This window comes from Myripristis murdjan, chromosome 8 (assembly GCF_902150065.1).
Source record: "Myripristis murdjan chromosome 8, fMyrMur1.1, whole genome shotgun sequence".
In the NCBI taxonomy this organism is placed as follows: domain Eukaryota; kingdom Metazoa; phylum Chordata; class Actinopteri; order Holocentriformes; family Holocentridae; genus Myripristis; species Myripristis murdjan.
The window spans coordinates 11,461,065-11,481,218 of NC_043987.1; the positions used below are offsets into that span (position 1 = coordinate 11,461,065).

At 41.8% G+C, this 20,154-nt stretch overlaps 1 protein-coding gene across 2 annotated transcripts in view; it reads right to left on the bottom strand.

The window, feature by feature from the left end:
* Positions 1-20,154, bottom strand: part of usp43b (ubiquitin specific peptidase 43b) — an 82,398-nt gene that overhangs the window by 57,309 nt on the left and 4,935 nt on the right. For both annotated transcript variants that reach the window (XM_030058755.1, XM_030058754.1), the window contains exon 2: positions 17,550-17,699. In XM_030058755.1, the coding sequence (XP_029914615.1) occupies positions 17,550-17,699 (150 nt within the window). The remainder of the gene's footprint in view (positions 1-17,549; positions 17,700-20,154) is intronic.

Here is a 20,154-nt window from a genome sequence, read left to right on the forward strand (position 1 = left end):
CACGTCAAAGGACCATTTGCCCAAACCAGTAGATCACACCACATCATTATGAGTGCATTTTAATTGGAATGCCACTGTTTATGCTTTGAAATATTTTAAAGTTTGATACATTCTACTGAATAATCACTATCACCAGACCCCTAATCTATTTTTCAGAATAATGTGTAACTCTGTAGAGAATAATTATGAAAAGGGTAAATTGTCTGGTTTGGTGCTTCAATATAAATTACTTTTGATGCAAAACTTCTGACATTTTTTTCCAAAAACATAATTCTCTCATTTTTTGTTCAGAGTGCCTATGTAAAAGGCCTTTCTATAGCGTTTTTCTTGTCTACCAGCCACTGAAAGCGCTTTACAGTGTTTGCCTCACCTTCACTCATTCACACACACATTCACACATTGATGGCAGAGGCTGCCATGCAAGGTGGCAAGCTGCCCATCAGGAGCAGTGAGGGGTTTCAGTGTCTTGCTCAAGGACACTTCGACACAATCTCTGGAGGTGCTATGGATCGAACCAGGAACCCTCAGTTTACCAGATGCCGGCACTACCTCCTGAGCCACGCCGCCACCCACATATGTGTAATACTGATAATATGGAGCATCTTGCTTCTTATATTCACAAACACTGAGCCATAAACTTAGCCATAACAATCTCTGTTTCTCTTGGAACAACACCTCCTAATAATACACAACTATTCACATTAGTAAGCTGAAAAAGGTACAAAATATAGATTCATATATGTAGTGAAAACAAATGCTCAAGAGATCAATTCCAGAGGCTTTTTCATTTTGCACAGAGGACTTTCCCACGGTGAGATCAATGTTATTAAAAGGAGATTTGGCAGACTTGGAAGCTGCACTGCTGAACCGCTACGCTCAGCTAACATCTACTCATCACCCATTTCAGCGGGCGAGGATGCAAGGACAGACGCACAACTCCCTACTTGGGTCTCTTTAGGCGGCTGTTGACTCCTGGTCATCTGTATTTTGGTGTGTCAGGAGCCAGAAATCACACAGATTGATGGTATGACTCGTTCCATTGGTGAGGTCTTCAATTATTCACCCAAATGTTGCTAGGAGTGATTCATCTCTGCAAGCAGACTCACTGTGCAGGAACTTGGGCACTCTCCCCCCACTGTGGTGAAAATCTGGGAAAATGTGCCCCCATCCTCATGGACCACCTGTCTCATCGTGATGGGTTTCCAGCAATGGGGGAGTGGGGGATAGATCGTAAAGGAGGGGGACGTAAGTTTCCAGTAATGGCCTTGATGTGAATAATTTAAACAGCCATGGAAACACAGGGATGGACATGTGCTTGTGGAGAAAGCACTATAGTGGAGTGACTGAAAACAAGGGCCTACAGCACCTAAATCCCCACACTGGGAGGAAAAGAGAGAGGAAGAGAGACGGAGGGAAATGGGGCAGACGTAAAAAGACTGTATGCGAGTGTGTTTGTGAGTGAGGGGGACTGAAATAGAGTGATATAGACAGATGGAGATAGAGAGGGGGAAAAGCAAGTTATTGAGTAACTGAATGACAGAGACAGAAAGAGTAGTACACATGGCTGCTATGCAGAGCGTTGATGAATAATGGACCATCTCCCCCAGCACTACCTCCTGTCGCGTGCGTACCTCTCTATAAATAGCACCAATAATGCTGAAGGTGGGTGAGGGTGGAAGCTTTTCTATCCAACCCTTCACTCCATCATTCCCCATGGGCAATCATTCTAGGCGCAGTGCATTTGTATGGACATAGTAAGTGCTCGGATTTTGGTGTTTGGACTCAAAATGACGTGAGGGTTGTAACTGGCTGACATCTGTGTGTACCTCTACTGCATGTTGTTATAGTCTAGTCTAGTCTGACAGGACGAGAGGGGAGGCAGACGTGCCCTGAGGCAGACCAATGTCCTGCCTATAGAGCTACCTGTAAGGTCATAGGGATCACACAGCGGTAGTTCATCTAACCCCTGGTACCTAGAAACAGTAAGAAAAGGTTGCAAGGAAAGGCCGCCGTATACCTGGTGTGACTGCTGTTTGTGTTCGAAAAACAACATCTAAAAAACTAGAAGGTCCGCACTTGGTGTTTTGCGAAAAATCTAAGAAGATTTCTTTCAAACCTCCGCCCAAAAGGGTTTCATCAGCGTTGGTTTTTCAATATTCACTGAGAAATCAAGATGTGTCACAATAATATCTGAAGGCTCCTGAAATAGAAGAGGACATGCCATTCAAGACATATGTGAAACCAAACGATGAAAAACAAAATAATGCGAGCCAATCCCAGAATAAAACTAGACATAAGCAAACATGTGGCAGACTGATGTCAAGCCTGTAACCCAGCACATGATGCTGTCAACCGATTGTGGGTGACAGTGCAAGTACTCTGATTCACAGGATGCAGCTGGCTAACACCCTGCCATTGGCAGACTATTTCTGTAAGAATTCTCCTCCCCTTCCGCTAACCCCGACACAGTTTTGCCAGGGCACCGTTGCCGCCCAAGACAACTGTGATTGGTTTAAAGAAATACAAACAAGCAAGAGCATTTTTTCCCCTATACCAGAATGATAATGGGTCCAGCCAGACCCTGTGCTGGCACAGTGCTAATATCAAGTGTGGAGATAAGTCTGGCTAGACTATGAAGCATGTGACGCACCATGAGAAAAGTTCAACGACTTGCTTGCGTGCTCAAACTGCAGTGCTCGAAGAACATTACAGTGGGAGGTTTTGATCCATAAAAATGGCATTTTGTCAGTACAAATGTATCAATTTTGATTTCTCATGGTAGAAAAACCCAGCTTACCCAGCCCACCCAAATAACTTTGCATTATATTGAGGTAAACCCAAAATAGGGCTATTCACCTTATTTTTGCAGAAGCAAACAGTTAGCCGCACAATAACTGTGCGGCATGTCCGTTTTCTGTCAAAATAAGAGAGCTAGCTACTGTTAGAAAAAACGGTGTACCGTAATCTTAAATCGACTGACTAACTCTTATTTTCACAGAAAACGGATCGACTCGCAGCGCGCCAATTTGACGCCCCCCCTTCACACACCGGAGGACAGGTCAACATGGAGGAGAATGGACAGCAAAGGGACATAAATGATAACGTAACAGGGAAGAAAAATAAAAAGTATGACGCCACATTTAAGCTTGGAGTTGTGAAATACGTGGAGCAGAACTCTGGAGAAGCAGCTGCCAGAGCGTTCAACGTGGACCCGAAGCAAGTCCGTGGATGGAAAAAACAGAGAGCTGAACTCACCTTGTAAGCACACAAAGATGGCAAGCGGGCTCGCTTGTCAGGTGGAGGGAGGAAGAAAGTCAGCCAAGAGCTTGAGAGTAACTTCACCCAGTGGATACACCACATTCGTGGACGGAACCTCCGAGTTTCCCGTAAGATGATTAGCGTGAAGGCCAATTAGTTGTACGCCGTGGCGAGTGACAAGAGAGACGGGGAGGTGTTTAGAGCGACTGGCGGCTGGCTTACCCGATTCCTCCGCCATAACAATTTCTCCCTCTGGAGGAGAACAACTGTAGCTCAGAAGGACGCTCCCATTGAGAAGCTAGCCAAGAAGACGCTTTTCATTGTGTTTAAGGGGGCCGTCCGTGATGTAAAGGCTATGCAGAACATCCCCGGGGTCATCATAACTTCCTCCAAGAATGGGTGGTTTAATGACGACCTGATAATTCAATGGCTCCAGAAGGTGGTGGGAAAATTTCACTTCGGATCAAGGCTGCTCGCATGGGACTCCTACCGCTGCCATATCAGCGTGGCCATGAAGGCAGAGCTGAAGAAGGGGTACAGTGTTACCACGGCTGTAATTCCTGGAGGTTGCACAAAGTACATTCAGCCCCCTGACGTGGTGTGGAATGGCCCCTTCAAAGCGCACCTCCGTGACTCCTACGATAACTGGATGGCAGGTGATAAAGACAAGACCTACACCAAGTCAGGGAACCTGAGAGCCCCTTCTCGCTGTCTCCTGGTCGACTGGGTCCTGAGAGCCTGGGACGCCCTGGGTCGGGACACTGTGATCAGTTCATTTAAGGTAGGTGTGACAATCATTATTACCAGCTGTGGTTGTGTGTGTGTGTGTGTGTGTGTGTGTGTGTGTGTGTGTGTGTAAGGTGGCAACAGCTGATTGCTGATTTTTGATATCCTCCAAGGTGTGTAGGCTGACTGTAGTGTGGGGAGCAGCTCATTCATTGCTTCAAGGAAGGACAGCTATACCATGCAGGGAGAGAGCGGCTCGTGAGGGCCAGACAGCAGCTACGGTGGTCGAGGAAGAGGATGAGAGTGATGAGGAACAGCAGTTTCTCAATGAACTTGTGATTGAGGAAGATAATGAGGGGGAGGAAGAGGGGGAGGAGGAAGAGGAGGAGGATGAAGATGATGATGAGTGGTGTTGAGATTGCTACAGTATTATTGTTACTGTGTTGTTTTGATGGTGGTGGGGTTGGTGTTTAATACAGTTTACAGTACTTGATACCATGATTTTATTTTACGGTATACACTGTTTTATTTAAAAAAGAGTTTTAATGGTGTTAAGTTTACAATACTTGGTACCATAATTTTATGTTTACACAAAGAGCTCTGCTGGCATGTTGATGCCTTGGCTACTGATTGTTTAAATACCGGTACATACAGTTTGCACTATGTTTGTATGTACAGATATGTTTACCTTATGCCTTACAGTACTTTTGTACTAAATGTATGTTGGACAGTAACTGTCATCACAATAATGGCCTGGTGCCGGTCTGTGTAAAAATAAATAAAGGCCTGCAGCAAATAGCCGCCTGGTTCTTTTAAACGCCTGGGGTCCAAGTTGATTTTGCATATTAAATGCCCGGGCTATTAATTGGGGAAATACGGTATTTGGAAAACAAACCTCTGGTTTAAGTGGAACATGTTTGCCTGTTAGCTAAATGTTTGCTAATCATTTGCTAAATGTTTTACTAGTCTTATAATTCCATCACAGCAAAAGCCAATAATTTGCAGTATGGTAGCCTACATCAGCAGGGAAGCGTAGTTAGGGAGACTGGCCTTCTATCATACAGCTAAAATGTGTTTGAGCAAGACAAACTTGATGGAACAAACATTAAATGATAGGTTGGCTTTTTTGAAGTCTTTCCCCTTTATTGCAGTCATGGCCATTGTCAAGCAATGGAGGTTTCATTTTCACCTTGATCCATCCAGTGTTCATCCAGTTAAAAAACCTACGATACTTTGCAGGAAAAGATGATATGATGCTATGGAAGTTCATCATACCTCCAGGTAAGCCCCGGGTTAGAGGCCGGCTGTCTGCTGGCTTGTTGTTAATTCAACAAAGAGGGAATTCAGCAACATTGACTATAAACTACTGCTCAATTTTGTAAAGACAAACTTCTGTAGTGCCATGTTATCTTTCCCTGCAAAATATAGTGGGTTTTTGCACTGAAAAATGATTGAGGAGTTTTGTCCCCGTAGACTTTGAGTTGTAGTTGTGGAGCTCGCGCTGCGTCTTCGGTACCGCTCACTCGATAGATCAAGGCGAAAATGTTACTTCCATTGCTCAACACTGCCCATAACTGGAAATAAGGGAATAAACCCAAACCTATCCTTTAAGATGAATTCCACTCTCAGGGATTGATAAAGTATCACAACTTCAGGTTTGTACAAACAAAGTTGACCCTCCCGGCATCACCTCAGGGTCACTACTGAAATGTTTTCACTGAGATGTTTCCAAGGTGTTACAATGGCTATGTGACAGTCCCCCCTTATTCCTTACAATACTCTGCTACTGTGCTTTATAAACGATACACTGTTAACTTCAGATGTTTCAGCCTGGTTCCACAAATATTTGGAGACCTTCACCTCTGATTTTGCTGTTGTCTTTGGATTTACTACTGTCTTTGTAAGCTGTTAACAGGTTTGACTGAGTTCAAGCAACTCCACAAGGGTATCTCTGAAAACCAAAAACAATTTTGATGTTTAATTCCATTTACAAAATGAATACACATTTGGAAATGTTTACTGTATCAGGTCCTCAATTTAAAAAAAAAAAAAAAAAAAAAAATAGGGAAATCATGAGATTTCAGATGTAACAAATCACCCCATCCCAAATTTCAAATGCTACACAAATCAAACACTGTTTTCATACTGACTGTTGGCATTTGTTGGGAGCATCTGTGGTTTTACTTTACTATAGTGTCAACTCAAAATGACATGGGCAGTGGTTGATTGTGCATCATGTTAAGCCAACACAGAGTTGGGAAAGATTTGAATATATCTCGAGGTGAAACACCCTCAAAAGAAGAAATTGTGGATACACTGCGCTGCATCTGCCAGCCTGAGTGCGAGAAACTCATAAAGACAGTGCAGGAGGTGAAAGAATTTCATCACTGCCAGATGTTAATGAAAAGGATTTCCACCAGAGAGTGAAAGAGAGAAGAAGATGATGATGGATTAGACAGACATGGTGACAAGAACAAAGACAAGAGGAGGCCAAGATGAGAGGCCTGTCAGGAAGGATGCGCCGATCCTTTGGTCTATAAAGTCTTGATGCACTGTCAATGCAGTTTTTGAATGACAGTGTGACACAGTATAACCACAGTTTCAATATTTTTGCTCTGGATGCTATAAAAACACATAATAAATTAAAAAAAATAAATAAATCAATTGAGTGTTGAGGGCCTGTAGTTGGAAAAAAAAAGTTTTGTGCTCTCTCTGACTTCTCTGACCCAAATTTGACTTTGTTTCTTTCGGCTGACAGGACGATTGCTGACTGAGGCTGCATAAAGGAGCATTCAGCCTTGAATAAAGATAACAGAAATGGTAACTTTAAGTACATGAGGACAAAATGAAATCGGCCCCTGGTTTCTCTATCCTTTTGCGTTTTCTTTTGTCAGGGAAACTATGAACTCTCAGTGGTTACAGCTGTCGTCTCGTTGCAACGACGACTCCGGCTTGATTCCCAACGCAGATCTGTTCTGTGTGGTATTTGCTTTGGTTTCCTGCTACAACCAAACACTATGAGCTTGTCATAGTTAAGTGCTGGTGATGAGGACTCACTGCCACATAGAAATGGTTTTGTAGGACAATAACACTATAAAAATGATTTCCATTTGTATATGAGCAAGCACTAAGTGGTATTAGTAATAGTCAACACTATTGAGTATAAATAAAGTAACAAAAGACATAAAAATGATGCATCAGAGTCATCAGAGTCCAAAGAGCCAAGTGGAGACAGTCATTGATTGCTGGACAAGACAAAGACAGCAGAAAACGCACAGAACCCTGTTTAGACAACATCCTCCTAAATTTCTTTCAGTACTACTGTGTCTCTGGCACATTTTGCTGGTGAATATGACTTTGCTGAACATATCCCTTGTGTCTCCTAAGCGGATTTATTCTACCTTTAAGAGTGCAGCAGGAGAGGCTGAGGGAGAAATTAATTCTAATGAAGGCAGGCTGACCTCCTGTGCTGATGAGGTTTATTATTACCCTGCTGCTTCTTGCAGCTGATGATGATGACTCTGTGGTGACAAGCAGGAGACTGCACACACCAATGAGGATTAAATGACAACACACAAAAAGAGAAACAGTTTTTGGTACCAGCCAGTTTGGTAGTATCTTTACGATATGTGTATATAAATGCTGTAACAAGTGGAAAAATGCTGCTCAGTTACCATGGTTAGTCAATTCAAGCTCTACAAACTGACTCTTGTTTGTGTGTCCTGATTTACAATGACTGCTTTTGGAAAAAAAAAAACAATCCATTAACATTTACAAGGAGGTTGAAATGAACTCAAGCTAACACATTAGAAGTGAACTTGCCATGACTGGCAACCCGCCCTGTTTAAATCATTCAAATCAACAACTGTTTAAATCATTTCAGTCAGCTAAGTAATTGAAGTAATTGAATCCACACACACATTTGAATGCCCCCACTCAGCATATCTGCATCACTTGAACTGGGGAGGTTTGTACCGTCTGTCAATCAGGGTCCAGGGTTGGGAGTAATTTGCATGTGTGGTTTTATTCTTGAAATTAACTACAGAAATACATCCAAATATATTAAAAATATTTTGGGTGAAAATGAAGATGAAGCACTTTATTTGCAGCATGAATGAAGACAAATTCATGAGAAGGTCAGCAACTGATCCTTTTAAAGCTATGTGATGTGTGCTGCAGATCTAAACTCTTCAAACAAATAATTTTTAAGTGATTTGGCTCCTCAATTAGAGTCTCTTAAATCTTAGTAAAAAGCACACTAAAAACCGAGAACCAAATTTATTTCATTCTATTTCAAAAAATAGAATGGAAAAAAAAACTTGTTTTCCCAATTTTAAAAAACATGGCACAGTGGCCTTGCTACAGAGCAAAAGTGCAGTTTATAGAAATGTCCTTTAACAGTTACCTTTAAAATGGGGTGATGTATTGGGTTGTCTGGAGCAGTCAGACGGTTCGAGCTTAATTGTGTCTGAACCACAATGAGAAACAACACAGCCACAGAAAGAGTTTTTTTTTTTTTTTTAATGAATAAAGTTCCTGGCAAAGAGAGGACAACCTCAAATTCAACCTCCAGGACTTATTTTAAAGCTGACAGATCATCACCAACGTGCGGCAACACATACACACAATGTATGCACAAAGACGAGCACACTTCATTTTCAACCAACACCCACTCACAGACAACTCCCATCTCTGCCTCTGCGGGGTGGGGGTGGGGGGGCCTCAGGGCTCTTAGCCAATCAACACTAATCTGGGTCGGAGGTGAAACAGGAACTCAAACACAGAGTGGTCACATTTGGGCCCATCTCTCTGAGTTGCTTTTCCAGCTGGGTGGCTCTGAGCCACAGGAAGCCATTTCAGCTTGACAGGGCAGACAGAATCAAAGGCAGAGGGAGATGGAAACACACACCCGGAAACAACGAAAACACACAGGGATCACACAAGCACCATCCACATCCAACCCTGGCTGACCGCACAGAGTATTAGCTGCAAGGTTGTGGTGTTGAAGGTGCTGTTGTGGTCTTGTATTGATGGATGTAGTGAAGAGAAACCAAGTCTAAGTCCTTGGTACAATCTCAGTGCTTGGTCACAATCTCAGTGTGCCTTGTGTCAGAACACTGCCGCCCACATATTACAAATTAAATCTCCAAGGACTGGCAGAGAACAAACAAGAACAACACAGAGGATAAACAAAGGATGTTTATCATGTGGGTGGAAGAGGAGGTAGTGCAGAGGCTTTCTACCCATGGTGAAACCAAGGTTGAGAACATTGAGAAGATACATTACGGACTGCTGACCGTCAATGCTACTGTATCCCTTGACTTCTGGCCGGTTACGATTGACTCTTTATCTCCAAGTTGAATCCTTGACATATCCAGCCTGCAAGACTGTATGATTCAGCTCATGAGGCAACCCATACAAATAATACAATACTTTTTTTCTGATAGTAAGTAGACTACAATGTCCTTCTGGATGGTTCCTTCCAGCTGTACGCCTGTCAGGGTCAAAGTCAGGGTACACATGCATACACATGCCATCTCGCACATGCATCATGGTGACTGTCAACAAAAGAAAAAGTAGATGCTTTCTGAGAGGTATGGACAAACAATTATTTTATTTTGTTGAAGTAAAAGGCAAGCCAGTGCATCTAGTTTGTGGGAATGTGCTTGTTGTGATGAAAAAGGCCAAACTTGAGCACCATGACAGCTGGAAACACACTAAACTGGGTGAAGTGCAAGGACAAATACATTTTGATAACTCTCTCTAAGTTAACTCTCTCCTGTGGAGTTTGGGTGCCCAACAAGCAACTTTCCCAAGACGGTGTTCTGACAATGAAAATGCTATGCAGGCAGTGGTGAGTGAGCTAACAGCAAAGAAGCTGAAACCTCATTCAGAGGGAGAATTTCTGAGGGAGTGCCTCTCTGTCTGGGACAACCTGCCGCTCCAAGCAGTTTTTTTTTCTTCAAAACTGATTCAGTTCCAATCAAGACTGAATGGCTGAAACCTGAAAAACCAGCTGCATCAACAACAGCATCATCATCATCATCATCATCATCATCATCACCATGTGACATCAAACACCTCACCAAAGAGAAGCAGCTACAACAATCATATTAAGGTTAGTGTGAAGTTTTACCACTAAAAAGCATGCTCATTTAACAATGAAACTCTTATTATTAATGTTGAAATATTCATAAAATGATTGCCATAAATTTTAATTCAATAATTTTGTATGGCCCTCGAAGGATGCTCTAAAAACTGAAATGGCCCTTGATAGGAAAAACGTTCCCCACACCTGATCAGAAGCATAACCTTTTCATGTGAATGGCAAGGCTCAGGACAAATTTCAGCATTTTTTATGATGTTTTGATTATGATAAAATAACTGCATTTGATCCTGTGTTGCAATACCTTCCTGTCTTTGACACTGGCCTTCAAATCCTGTTGCTTTCCACTCATACAATGTAATTTGGACAGACACTTGCAAATGTGACAGTCACATTCTGCCATTTTTGCAAATCTTTGTCATGAGGAATCAAAGAAGTTTCTCTGTTTCCATATCTGCCTGCCTGTCAGTAATGCTTAATTCTTGCTCTCCCATTGCAACATTGTTGCTGGGAATTCAGTCTCACCTCTCCCTCTCTGTACTAGTGGTGCACAACAAGTGCCTCTTTCTTCCTCTGACTTACAAAGAGCCACATTCATAAAATGTGGAGACAGAGAGAGCCAGAGCTTCACACTCGCGCTGTGTTTCCTTAGAGATAAATGATCAACAAACCAAAAGAGAATGCATGCCACATGATGTGAAGCCATGGGGAGCCGACAGTAAATGTTAAAATGTGTGTAAAACGTGTATAGGTGCCACTGTGTATGTGCAGGATTGTGGATTGTCACCCTCCATTAAAACTATAAAATACTTGTGGCTCCAACTGCAAACCACCGTGACACTCGGTGGCTGCAACTACACAGTCAGGCCAAGGAGACTGTGGGAGGGGGAAGGGTGGGGATTCCCTTCCCTCTCCCTCTCCCCCCCTTTTCCTTTAGGCTGTGGGTCTCCTGCGCTAAGTGGTGAGTAACAAACGCGTGCTGAAAAACAATTAGTGTGGCCCCACAGGGTCCTGAATTAGCAGTAGGGAAAGGGGAGAACTAGCTGACTCCTTGGCTGTGAGGTGGAACGTGTGCGGACTGGTAAGCAGGGCTGACGCCTCCCCTCAGCCTTGCTGTGACCCTGGATGACTCTGCCAGCCAGCCAGCCCCACCGCAGCTCAAGCAGGGTGGCAGCGGAGGACATGAAACGGAGGTGCTACAGCAAACAAGCCGACAGAGCACAACAACTCAAAACCCATCTTAAATGGCTCTGTCAAGTTTGAGAGGTGACATCGACAGGGGCCGCAAACATTTTGACGTTTAGTGATGTGACTGCAGGCACATGCTGATGTAATAAACGTCTTTGTGTAATAGACACCCTTTTTGTGTCACTCCTCTCCTCCCTGCTGCGAAGCTCATAAAAGCCCTCTCTGCCCCTAACAGAGCTGCTTTGTCGGTGGCAGACTCATAGCAGATTGCATACCAGTTTTGCTGTACATTTTTCCAAAGGTCTGTAAGACGGATGAGGGGATAAGACTGAGAATAAAGCAAGGAATAGACTATGATTCATGGGGAGAAGGGATCACTGGAATTATTTTCCTCCCCTTCCTGATACTGAGCTGAAGTCTATCAGGCCACATGTTTCCTCGCTGATAAAATGGAGATCCATGACAACGTTGGTGTCTGCAAAGAACCCACACTGGCTGATGGCAGCAGGCCTGGACAAACATAAGAGACAACTGTCACAAGAGATTTTCTGCTTTGGACAGAGGCCATAATGCGCTCTCTCCTTCTTTATCTGCAAGGGACATTTATTCATATGCAACATATTCCATAATAACACAATATTCCTCTCAAATGGTCATAATTAAACATATTAGAGGTTTTCACAACCCCATAAAAATGTCACAAAGAGTAACAAGGGAACGGACAAATACAGCAGTTGCTTGTATTCATGCAAAGTCTTATTTCCTGCAGAGCTCCAGCACAGCCCTGATACAAACTGTATGACTGCTAAAATGTACGCCATGTCAATATAAACACATCAACACAAAGATCACACACTTTGCAAACTTAGCTTGACAACATAAGTCAACAATGCATTGCAGCTTCTGTAATCAGCCTGCAGGCTAAACTCTCAAGAGTTAGCACTGTGAAGTCCAGGATGTTGTAGCACTTGACAGAAGCACTACATTTTTTTTTTTTATTACAGGTGCAGTGCAGGTAGCAAAATGTAGCCAACAGTCTGAAGCCATAACCAAATAAAAAGACAAAATGAGGAACTAAACAGCAGAGCAATATTTTTGCACCTTTAGAGGCTGTTATGATTTTGACTATTTAATTTCAGAATGGCAAAGCTGCTTGAAAAGGCTTAAAAAGGGCACTTTTGGGCTTAGACATGGCGAATAGTTAAGTGAATATAAGTTGAATTAATTTGATTTTCACGGTGCACTGCGGTTGAAGTATATATTTATCAAATGAAGGCGATGAACCTTACAGAGTGGGATGGAAAAGGGAGTATGAAGGGTGTGTTACTTAACATTTAGGTCAAAAAGGTCATCCATTATTGACATTTAAATCTGACTAATGCATATATGATGAGGCACTGACAAGTAAACACAACAGGGCCTACACTGTTGCCATGGAGAGAAAAGATGGGATTTGCAGCTGGGCTGTCAGCCAATCATGGACCAGGCATTATTCAGACCAGCCATGAGATGCATAGTCTATACTTCCTATTTGAGAAGGCTAAAGAATCGAAGAAATATAGATAAGTAAAACATTTGGCAAGCCAAATTTCTGGTCTTACTGTAAATTATTCTTGACACCAACACCAGTTTATGCTATTTCAATCTTTTCTTAAATATTCATCATTATCCAAGGTATGAGTTCCTGAGATTTATAAAAAAATCATATTTTTTGAAGCAATCCGACGAAGGAATAAATTAAGTCAAAATATTTTTTTTCTAAATGAGTGCGCAGGTTTCTGTCCCTCCACACCTCACTGGCTCCTGGGTGTTAACAAGGTGTGGCGACATTTTCCGGTAGGTGCCACAGACTCCTCATGACAGGCGTTATCAGCAGCTTTCCAGTCCCAGCCTCCTGCCATGCCCTCTGTGGACCTGTGTACACTCAAAGACACAGTCCAGAACCCCCTATCATGCCTGCTCGTCCTGAACTAAAGGGCAACTCAGCTCACAAAGAGATTGAAGCCTTGTTGTTGTGATATCAGGCTACCAGTGCATTCTATACTGGACCAGACGTGCAAGAAGAGTGGGAGAAAGATTGGAAATTAGAGGGGGGGTTCTCAAATAAGATTTTCACGGATTCAAGGAGGAGGACTGACATGGGAGATGAATATGAATGAATAAGTGAAGGTGTATAATGCTTATTTATGTTATCATGAAGGAGGCATTTTTAATGGTTTAATAAACTGCAGTCTATACTCTCTCTGTGAGGCACACAGACAGAAACATGCACATGTACACAGAGCAGCAATATCTGTCACAATCTCTTAATTTGTCTCAGTACCATTGATCTTTGTGGAGGTTAGCTTGTGCTGTACAATACAAAACAACTTCATTTATCCCTATTTAGGACAGCCCAGTTCACAGAACACATTACATCAATGCACATTAGACACTGGACATTAATGCATTAAAGCAATAAAAGACAAAAACATTAACTGTGAGACTTCTGTGTGACTGTCTGACTTTTATTATGACTGCTACTTTGACTATGGTAATATTACATGATGTTGAAATAAACCGTAATACTAATGAACTATATGTAATTTGTTTATATGAGAATCAATAAAATTCATTTATGCATTATTTATGCATTGCCACTACATAACAGTTCAGTATCTGCCACATCAATGATATGACCAACAATACAGACATATATGTAAACTCCTTAGTCAACTCCATTTTTTTCCTAACTGCACACTAGACTTCTTTGATTGAGATGATACACAGTGATTTATGGGTAAACTTGTTTGTCAGCTTCCAGCAAAATGATGAACTATTGTTCAGTTCTTCCCTACACAGTTTCAAGTTTCCTTTAAACTGAAAAGTTTAAAAGTTTGCCCCCTACAATTTGGAAATTTACTTAACATGTCTGAATATCCTATGCAGTCCACTGAGCAGGGAACTACCAACAACACACCTTCCATGCCACTGAGTAAAGGCATGAGTAAAAAAAAAAAATAATAATAATAATGTAACTGCAAAAAGGCAAAGCATATTTATGCCCTGACAGCAACAATGAAAATTTGTTTTCCAAGATGTGTTTTGGTGAGTTGAGTATGCAGTTCGCTTTCATTACAATTTGTGTGTCATATAAGTCTGTCTACTTCACAGTGATGTTTGAACATACACTGACTATGCTCCAGCTAAGCTGTTCCTAAACTGCGGAACCAGGTGATGATGGGACATGTTAATAGTTTCTTAGTAAAAAAAAAATGGTAATACTGAGTAATAACAATTTTAGTATGTAAAAAATAAATACATTTTGTGGACAAAATCCACCCTCTGCTGACCATGTGTGACCAGCACTTCAAGATTGATGTCCCATTTCATTTGGTTAAAAAGACAAAAAGACTGTTCCAAAGCTCTTACAAGGATCAACAAGTTCAACAGATTCAATTTTATAGTCCACAACCTCATCCTTAAATTATCTCTAACCATTTCCTTATTTTAGGACAAATTCAAGACAGGAAAATCGTCACCACAATGGAACAAAATGAGCAAGGGCACTGCCGTGATCCTGCTCTGAGCCCTGAACAAGGTACGGTTATAACTACTCAGCGGTCAGTGTGTGTATAAGGAAATCCAAAATCAACTGAACCAACTGAGGTGGAATTTTAAAATGAGAGTTTGTCAGGTCTGTCATGAGCTTGTATGCAAACCAGGAGAATCCACAAACAGCAGTCCGACATGAGCCTTAGGCTATTTCCAATGTTAACACAAAGTGATCAAAATGAAGAGCTTAGCGTTCTCAGCACATCTACTTGCTTGATAGACAAACTATAATGTATCAAGTTTATCATCAATGGCATCAAGAATCAACCTTTTAATTATTTTCCCCCAGGGTTTCCATTACAAGTGATGTAATTAGGTTGCTTAGGATTAGTGATCTTCGGGACAGGGAAGATATTAGAAAGTTTCCAAACTAAAGGAACTTGACCAGAATCTACAGAGATCTGAATGAGCTGGCGACACACTCCAACAAGCTGATTAGCACAAAAGTGCAAAGTCCACCCACAGACTCCATAAGGACATGGAGCCTTGTTTACATTCACATTCTTTAACATGCTACTGACACAGTCTAGGTTAATCACAATGCCACAGTCAGGGACAAGTGAGTATCTTACAGTGAATGTGGAGATATCAGCAGAAAAATCATGTGTATCAAAATGTGCATGAATCAAGTTAACAATATTAGGCAGGGCATAATCATCTCCACCCTCCAGTTTGGCAGGTTCCTGATTGCAGACAGTTTCCTGATTAACAGAAGAGATTGTTTTAATTATTTGCCAGGCAGCCTGAAATTTGCCAGGGCTATATCACAACTCAGTTTTTATGTTTGCATTGCCTGGATTATCTCCCTCATTTTGTAACACTACCATTAAGAATGGCTTTCACTGTAGAGGACACACTTCTTTTTATTCAATATGCATTTCAGTTCCTTATTAACCCAAGGTTTATGAGGGGACAATGTCATTCAGTGTGTCACCAACATTATAGAAGACATGACAGTCTGTGCTATCAGAGCCCTACAAACAAACAATACAGTTCTGAAAGCTCATCTGCTAATGGAAGGATACAGATAGACGAGAGGAAGACAAAGCTGTACTTCAGCCAGAGAAAAGTCAGGCCTCCAACCATAGACTGGCCCAGGTTTTCAATAGGTGCTTGACTGTGTCATGACATGTTGTGTCTGCTACACTGCATTGTTGATCTTTCTGGAAAACATGCATCTTACTCACCAGAAATTTATACAAGCCATGAATGCAAGAAAAGATTGCTCTTCATGTGTGGACATACCACTACGATCAGAAAAAGACATGTTAAGTCTTAAATTGTCTGATATATAGCCCAGGGAGGGTAAGACTTAGATCTCCTGATCCCACAACGATGGTAGTACAACAGAATAAATCACTGGGATGAGCGCCTGAGGAAACAGAGGACGTTGATATTGTGTAGATTTATTTGCAATGACTCACCAACAGCAAGTGTAGCACTTTTTTGATAAATTATGCCACTGGTTATCACCCTGATAGCACTGCTAAAAGAAAGAGGGGGGTGTACATTTCAAAAGTAAAAAATATGTTTTTAATAATACATGAAAATTATGCCTTAATGGCTCACAGCAGAGCAGATCAAAGTTCTATCCAAGGGGTATCAGGCTCCACTGTGCCTACAGGCCTACCTTGAGGAGGAAGCATGCTGCGATAGAATCAAACAGCAAATCGCCACACTTCTAATCTCCATGTCTACAGGCAATGCATTAGACACGGCAAAGTTGTGCACCTCAGATTGCAACGCTGGTTTCAGTGGCATAAAAACCGCAGTGCAGAGCAAATTTGAGATCTGCAGCTAACCTCTGAAGAGCAGACCCACTACTATGATGATGCGGTCTAAGAAATTTAAAATAAAAATGCACACCAATGTTGGTGGGGGTGCTGGCTCACAGGAACAAAGACTCAAGAGTGACGGAAGGATCTCAAAAGGTGAGGAATGTAAATGCACACCCATAGCTCCGATGCAAAACTCTTTATCTAAAAGGAAACTCATGCTTGGAGAGTGATCTGCTTGTCTTGTGAAAGACAGCTTGTCTGTGAAATTAACACCAAACTCCATATCCTGCGCCAATCTAATCAGCGGCATGATCCCTGGCCCCAAACCACGGCATGATAATGAGAATCACAAACACTGAAACAAGTACTAAACATAAATGGAAGAAATTTCATCATTTCCATCAAAACTGTGACCCTTAAAAGCATTTGTAAATATTGTGTGGCTATGCTTTGTGCCCTTTGCATGTTGGACATTGTACCACAATCTAAGCACAAAAAAAGAAGCAGGTATGTTTCATTTTATCTTTTCGCAAACTTTGTGAACATAAGTTCAGCTTTAATTGAGCAAACTGCTGGCAATTACAGTATCGAAAGCCTCGTGGTTAAATCATTGGCTGTGATCACACCATAATAACATTAGTTACGGAAAAACAGAGAATCAAAGCCTTCTACTGCGACAGCCTCTATAAGGAGAAATTTTCCCTGACTGTACTGCTACCATTTACCAGTGCAGTAGGAAAATCCCTAATGAAACAGTGCAAAGTTCAATATCTGTGGAGCTGAATTATGCATATCTACCAGATGGATGCATGGTTCAAAAGGTGGCAGAGACACTGACTGGCCCTGTAACTAAGACAGTAGAATGATCATGTTGACACAACCACCTGACTGACTCTTACCTTTCCAGCGGCTTTGGTCTTGTTGTTGTTGTTGCTATAGGAAGACAGATTGATGTCTTCGTGAACGCGGTCCAGCAGCCACAGCAGGAACTCCAGGGCGTCATGTTGGGAATTACCACGAAACTGGGACCCATACTTGGACACTATAGACTAGAGAGTGAAAAAAGGAGACTTAATGAAACTGTAACTCCTGAACAGGCATGTATCTGTGCTTCAAATTACAATGTCACATTGTTTGGCTATTGTGTTATGTTGTAATTCATGGTGAGTGAGTGCATTCAATGAGCTCAAAGGGGTGGCTCAAAGCAGTAACACTGCTGATGATAATTTTGTACAAAATTCATGCTAATTTAGAGAATAGAACTGAACCCACAGAGCACAGAGAAAAACCTTGAGTGAATAACTTGAGCTCATCTAGACTAACCCTGACACTAAACAAAAACAGCAATGGATTGATTTGCTTTGCTTTATAATCTGACTGCTCATTAGAATTAATGTTGCTATAGCTAGTAGCTAGAGTAACCAAATATACTGCCCTGCTGAGCTATCTTTTTTTTTTTTTTTTTTACACAGTTCTCTCACTCTGGAATGTGATTCACAAGCACTGCTTATTTACCGGTTTTCACAAACGGGATGTGTTTGTTGGTACAACTGGGGCTACTGAATGGGCAGCTCTACCCTTGCTTTCTCCACAGAACGCTGATCAGAGGAATTCAGGAATTGCAAATTTGCACTAAAGCACTTTCACACTCCCCTCATTGCCAACCCAGCCCACGCTCTGACTGATGGAAAGACGGGTTTTGGATGTAACATGCTTTGTTGCAGACTAAAAACAACATACCTTTTAGTTTTATCGTCCAAAGCTGTTATCCAAAAGTACTGCCCTTCCCTTTCCTCTTCTGAATTTGATCATAAAAAAAAATCTTAATAATTGACATCTTAAAAAGTAGTCGATAAGATTCCACAGAAAAAGGAGGTTGAGGATAAGTTTAACCCACACAGAGCATATTGTGAAGACTGCGAGACACTTTACCTTGTATTTACAAATATGACTGGCTGCTGAGGTAAAATGTCCTGCCGACCTCTTCAGATTCACCCATAGCGATTTCAACAGGTCTGCCATTACGCAGGCTTATCGAAACCCAATTTTAAAGCCATGGCCTTGCAGTTTCTAATTTTTAATACAGTCTACATTGTTTTGAAGCATGTGCTTGTCTAATTTCCACATAAAGAAAAAAAACTAATCTGGAGGTTTTCTTAAACAACATACAGCGAGAGACAGTTCTGTGTATGTTGAGTGAGAAAAGTCGACTCTTGGCTGACATGTAAAACATCTAAATGGTGTTAGTAGCAGACAGGACATTGGTCTACCATTATATTAATGGCACTCTGAATACCTCTATCTTTGTACTGGCAGTCTGTGGCCAGCTATGGCTGGACAGGCCAAGGGTCCTAATTCCCTTTGTGTTTGTGCAGTTGATACTAAACTGGACTACAATGAGGCGGTGGACAGCTTTAAAACAATTTTTTTATGTGGAAATTGGCAACGTGCATGCTTCAAAACAACATGCAATGCATAATAAAATTGTAAACAGTAAAATTATGGCTCCTGAATTGGGCTTGGATAAGCGTAACTCTGCATAATGGCACACCTGTTCAAATTGCAGCCAGGAAATCTTAAGAGGCCAGCAGGACGCTTCATCTCAGTAACCAGTCATATTTGTAAATGCGAGGTAAAGTGCTGCAGGGCTATGCAAGACTGTGAATGGCACATGACTCAATTAGGCAGGAATTAGCTGCATGAACCGCAGCTGACAGCCTGGAGAAGCTGAGACAGTGATGAGAGATTATAGCAGAGGGAACAGCAGACTGTAACCACTGCTTCATAATCCACACTGTAAGAAGATGATGTCGTGTGTTTGATGTTGTGCGGGGGCAGCAGTGGCCTAGAGGTTAAAGAAGCAGGCCCGTGAATGGAAGGTTGCCAGTTCAAACCCCAGATTGGCTGTGGAAATCTGGGCATAGGAGGTGAATTTAAACAGGCTCTCTCCTCCCTCAACATCCACTGCCCTGCCCAAAATCCCTTCAGCAAGACTTGCAACCCAAATTGTTCAGCAGCCAATAACAGAAAACTGCAGTGGTACTTCCCTGATGTAAATGTATAAATATCAACAGCATAATAGATACTGTCTTCTCAAGTCAACTTTCCTTTAATTAATTAAGGTTACAAGAGGGCTGATCAGAATGACCGTAGTGATGACACATTAGACGTGGAGGAAATACTGGCTACAATGTGGTTCATCTTCAAAGTAGTTACTGAAAAGAGCGAAGACTGAAATTCATAAACAAAGGAACACTTCTGGTTGAGTCTTGGCAGAGCCGTATGTTTCTCTTATGCTTGTCCCCTGATGTTGTCTCAAGTACAAGAAGTCACAAGAAGTTTCCTCTGCCTGGTGGATCTCAAAGGCATTCATTTTATGGCTCCTTAAGTTCATTTCAAATAAAGCTATAATCTGCTGGTCACAAAATATTGAAGTATCACGAATACAGAGCCGGTCTGTACAATTCGACCTTCATGTGTCTGTGGTGAGTCAGAGTCTATTAT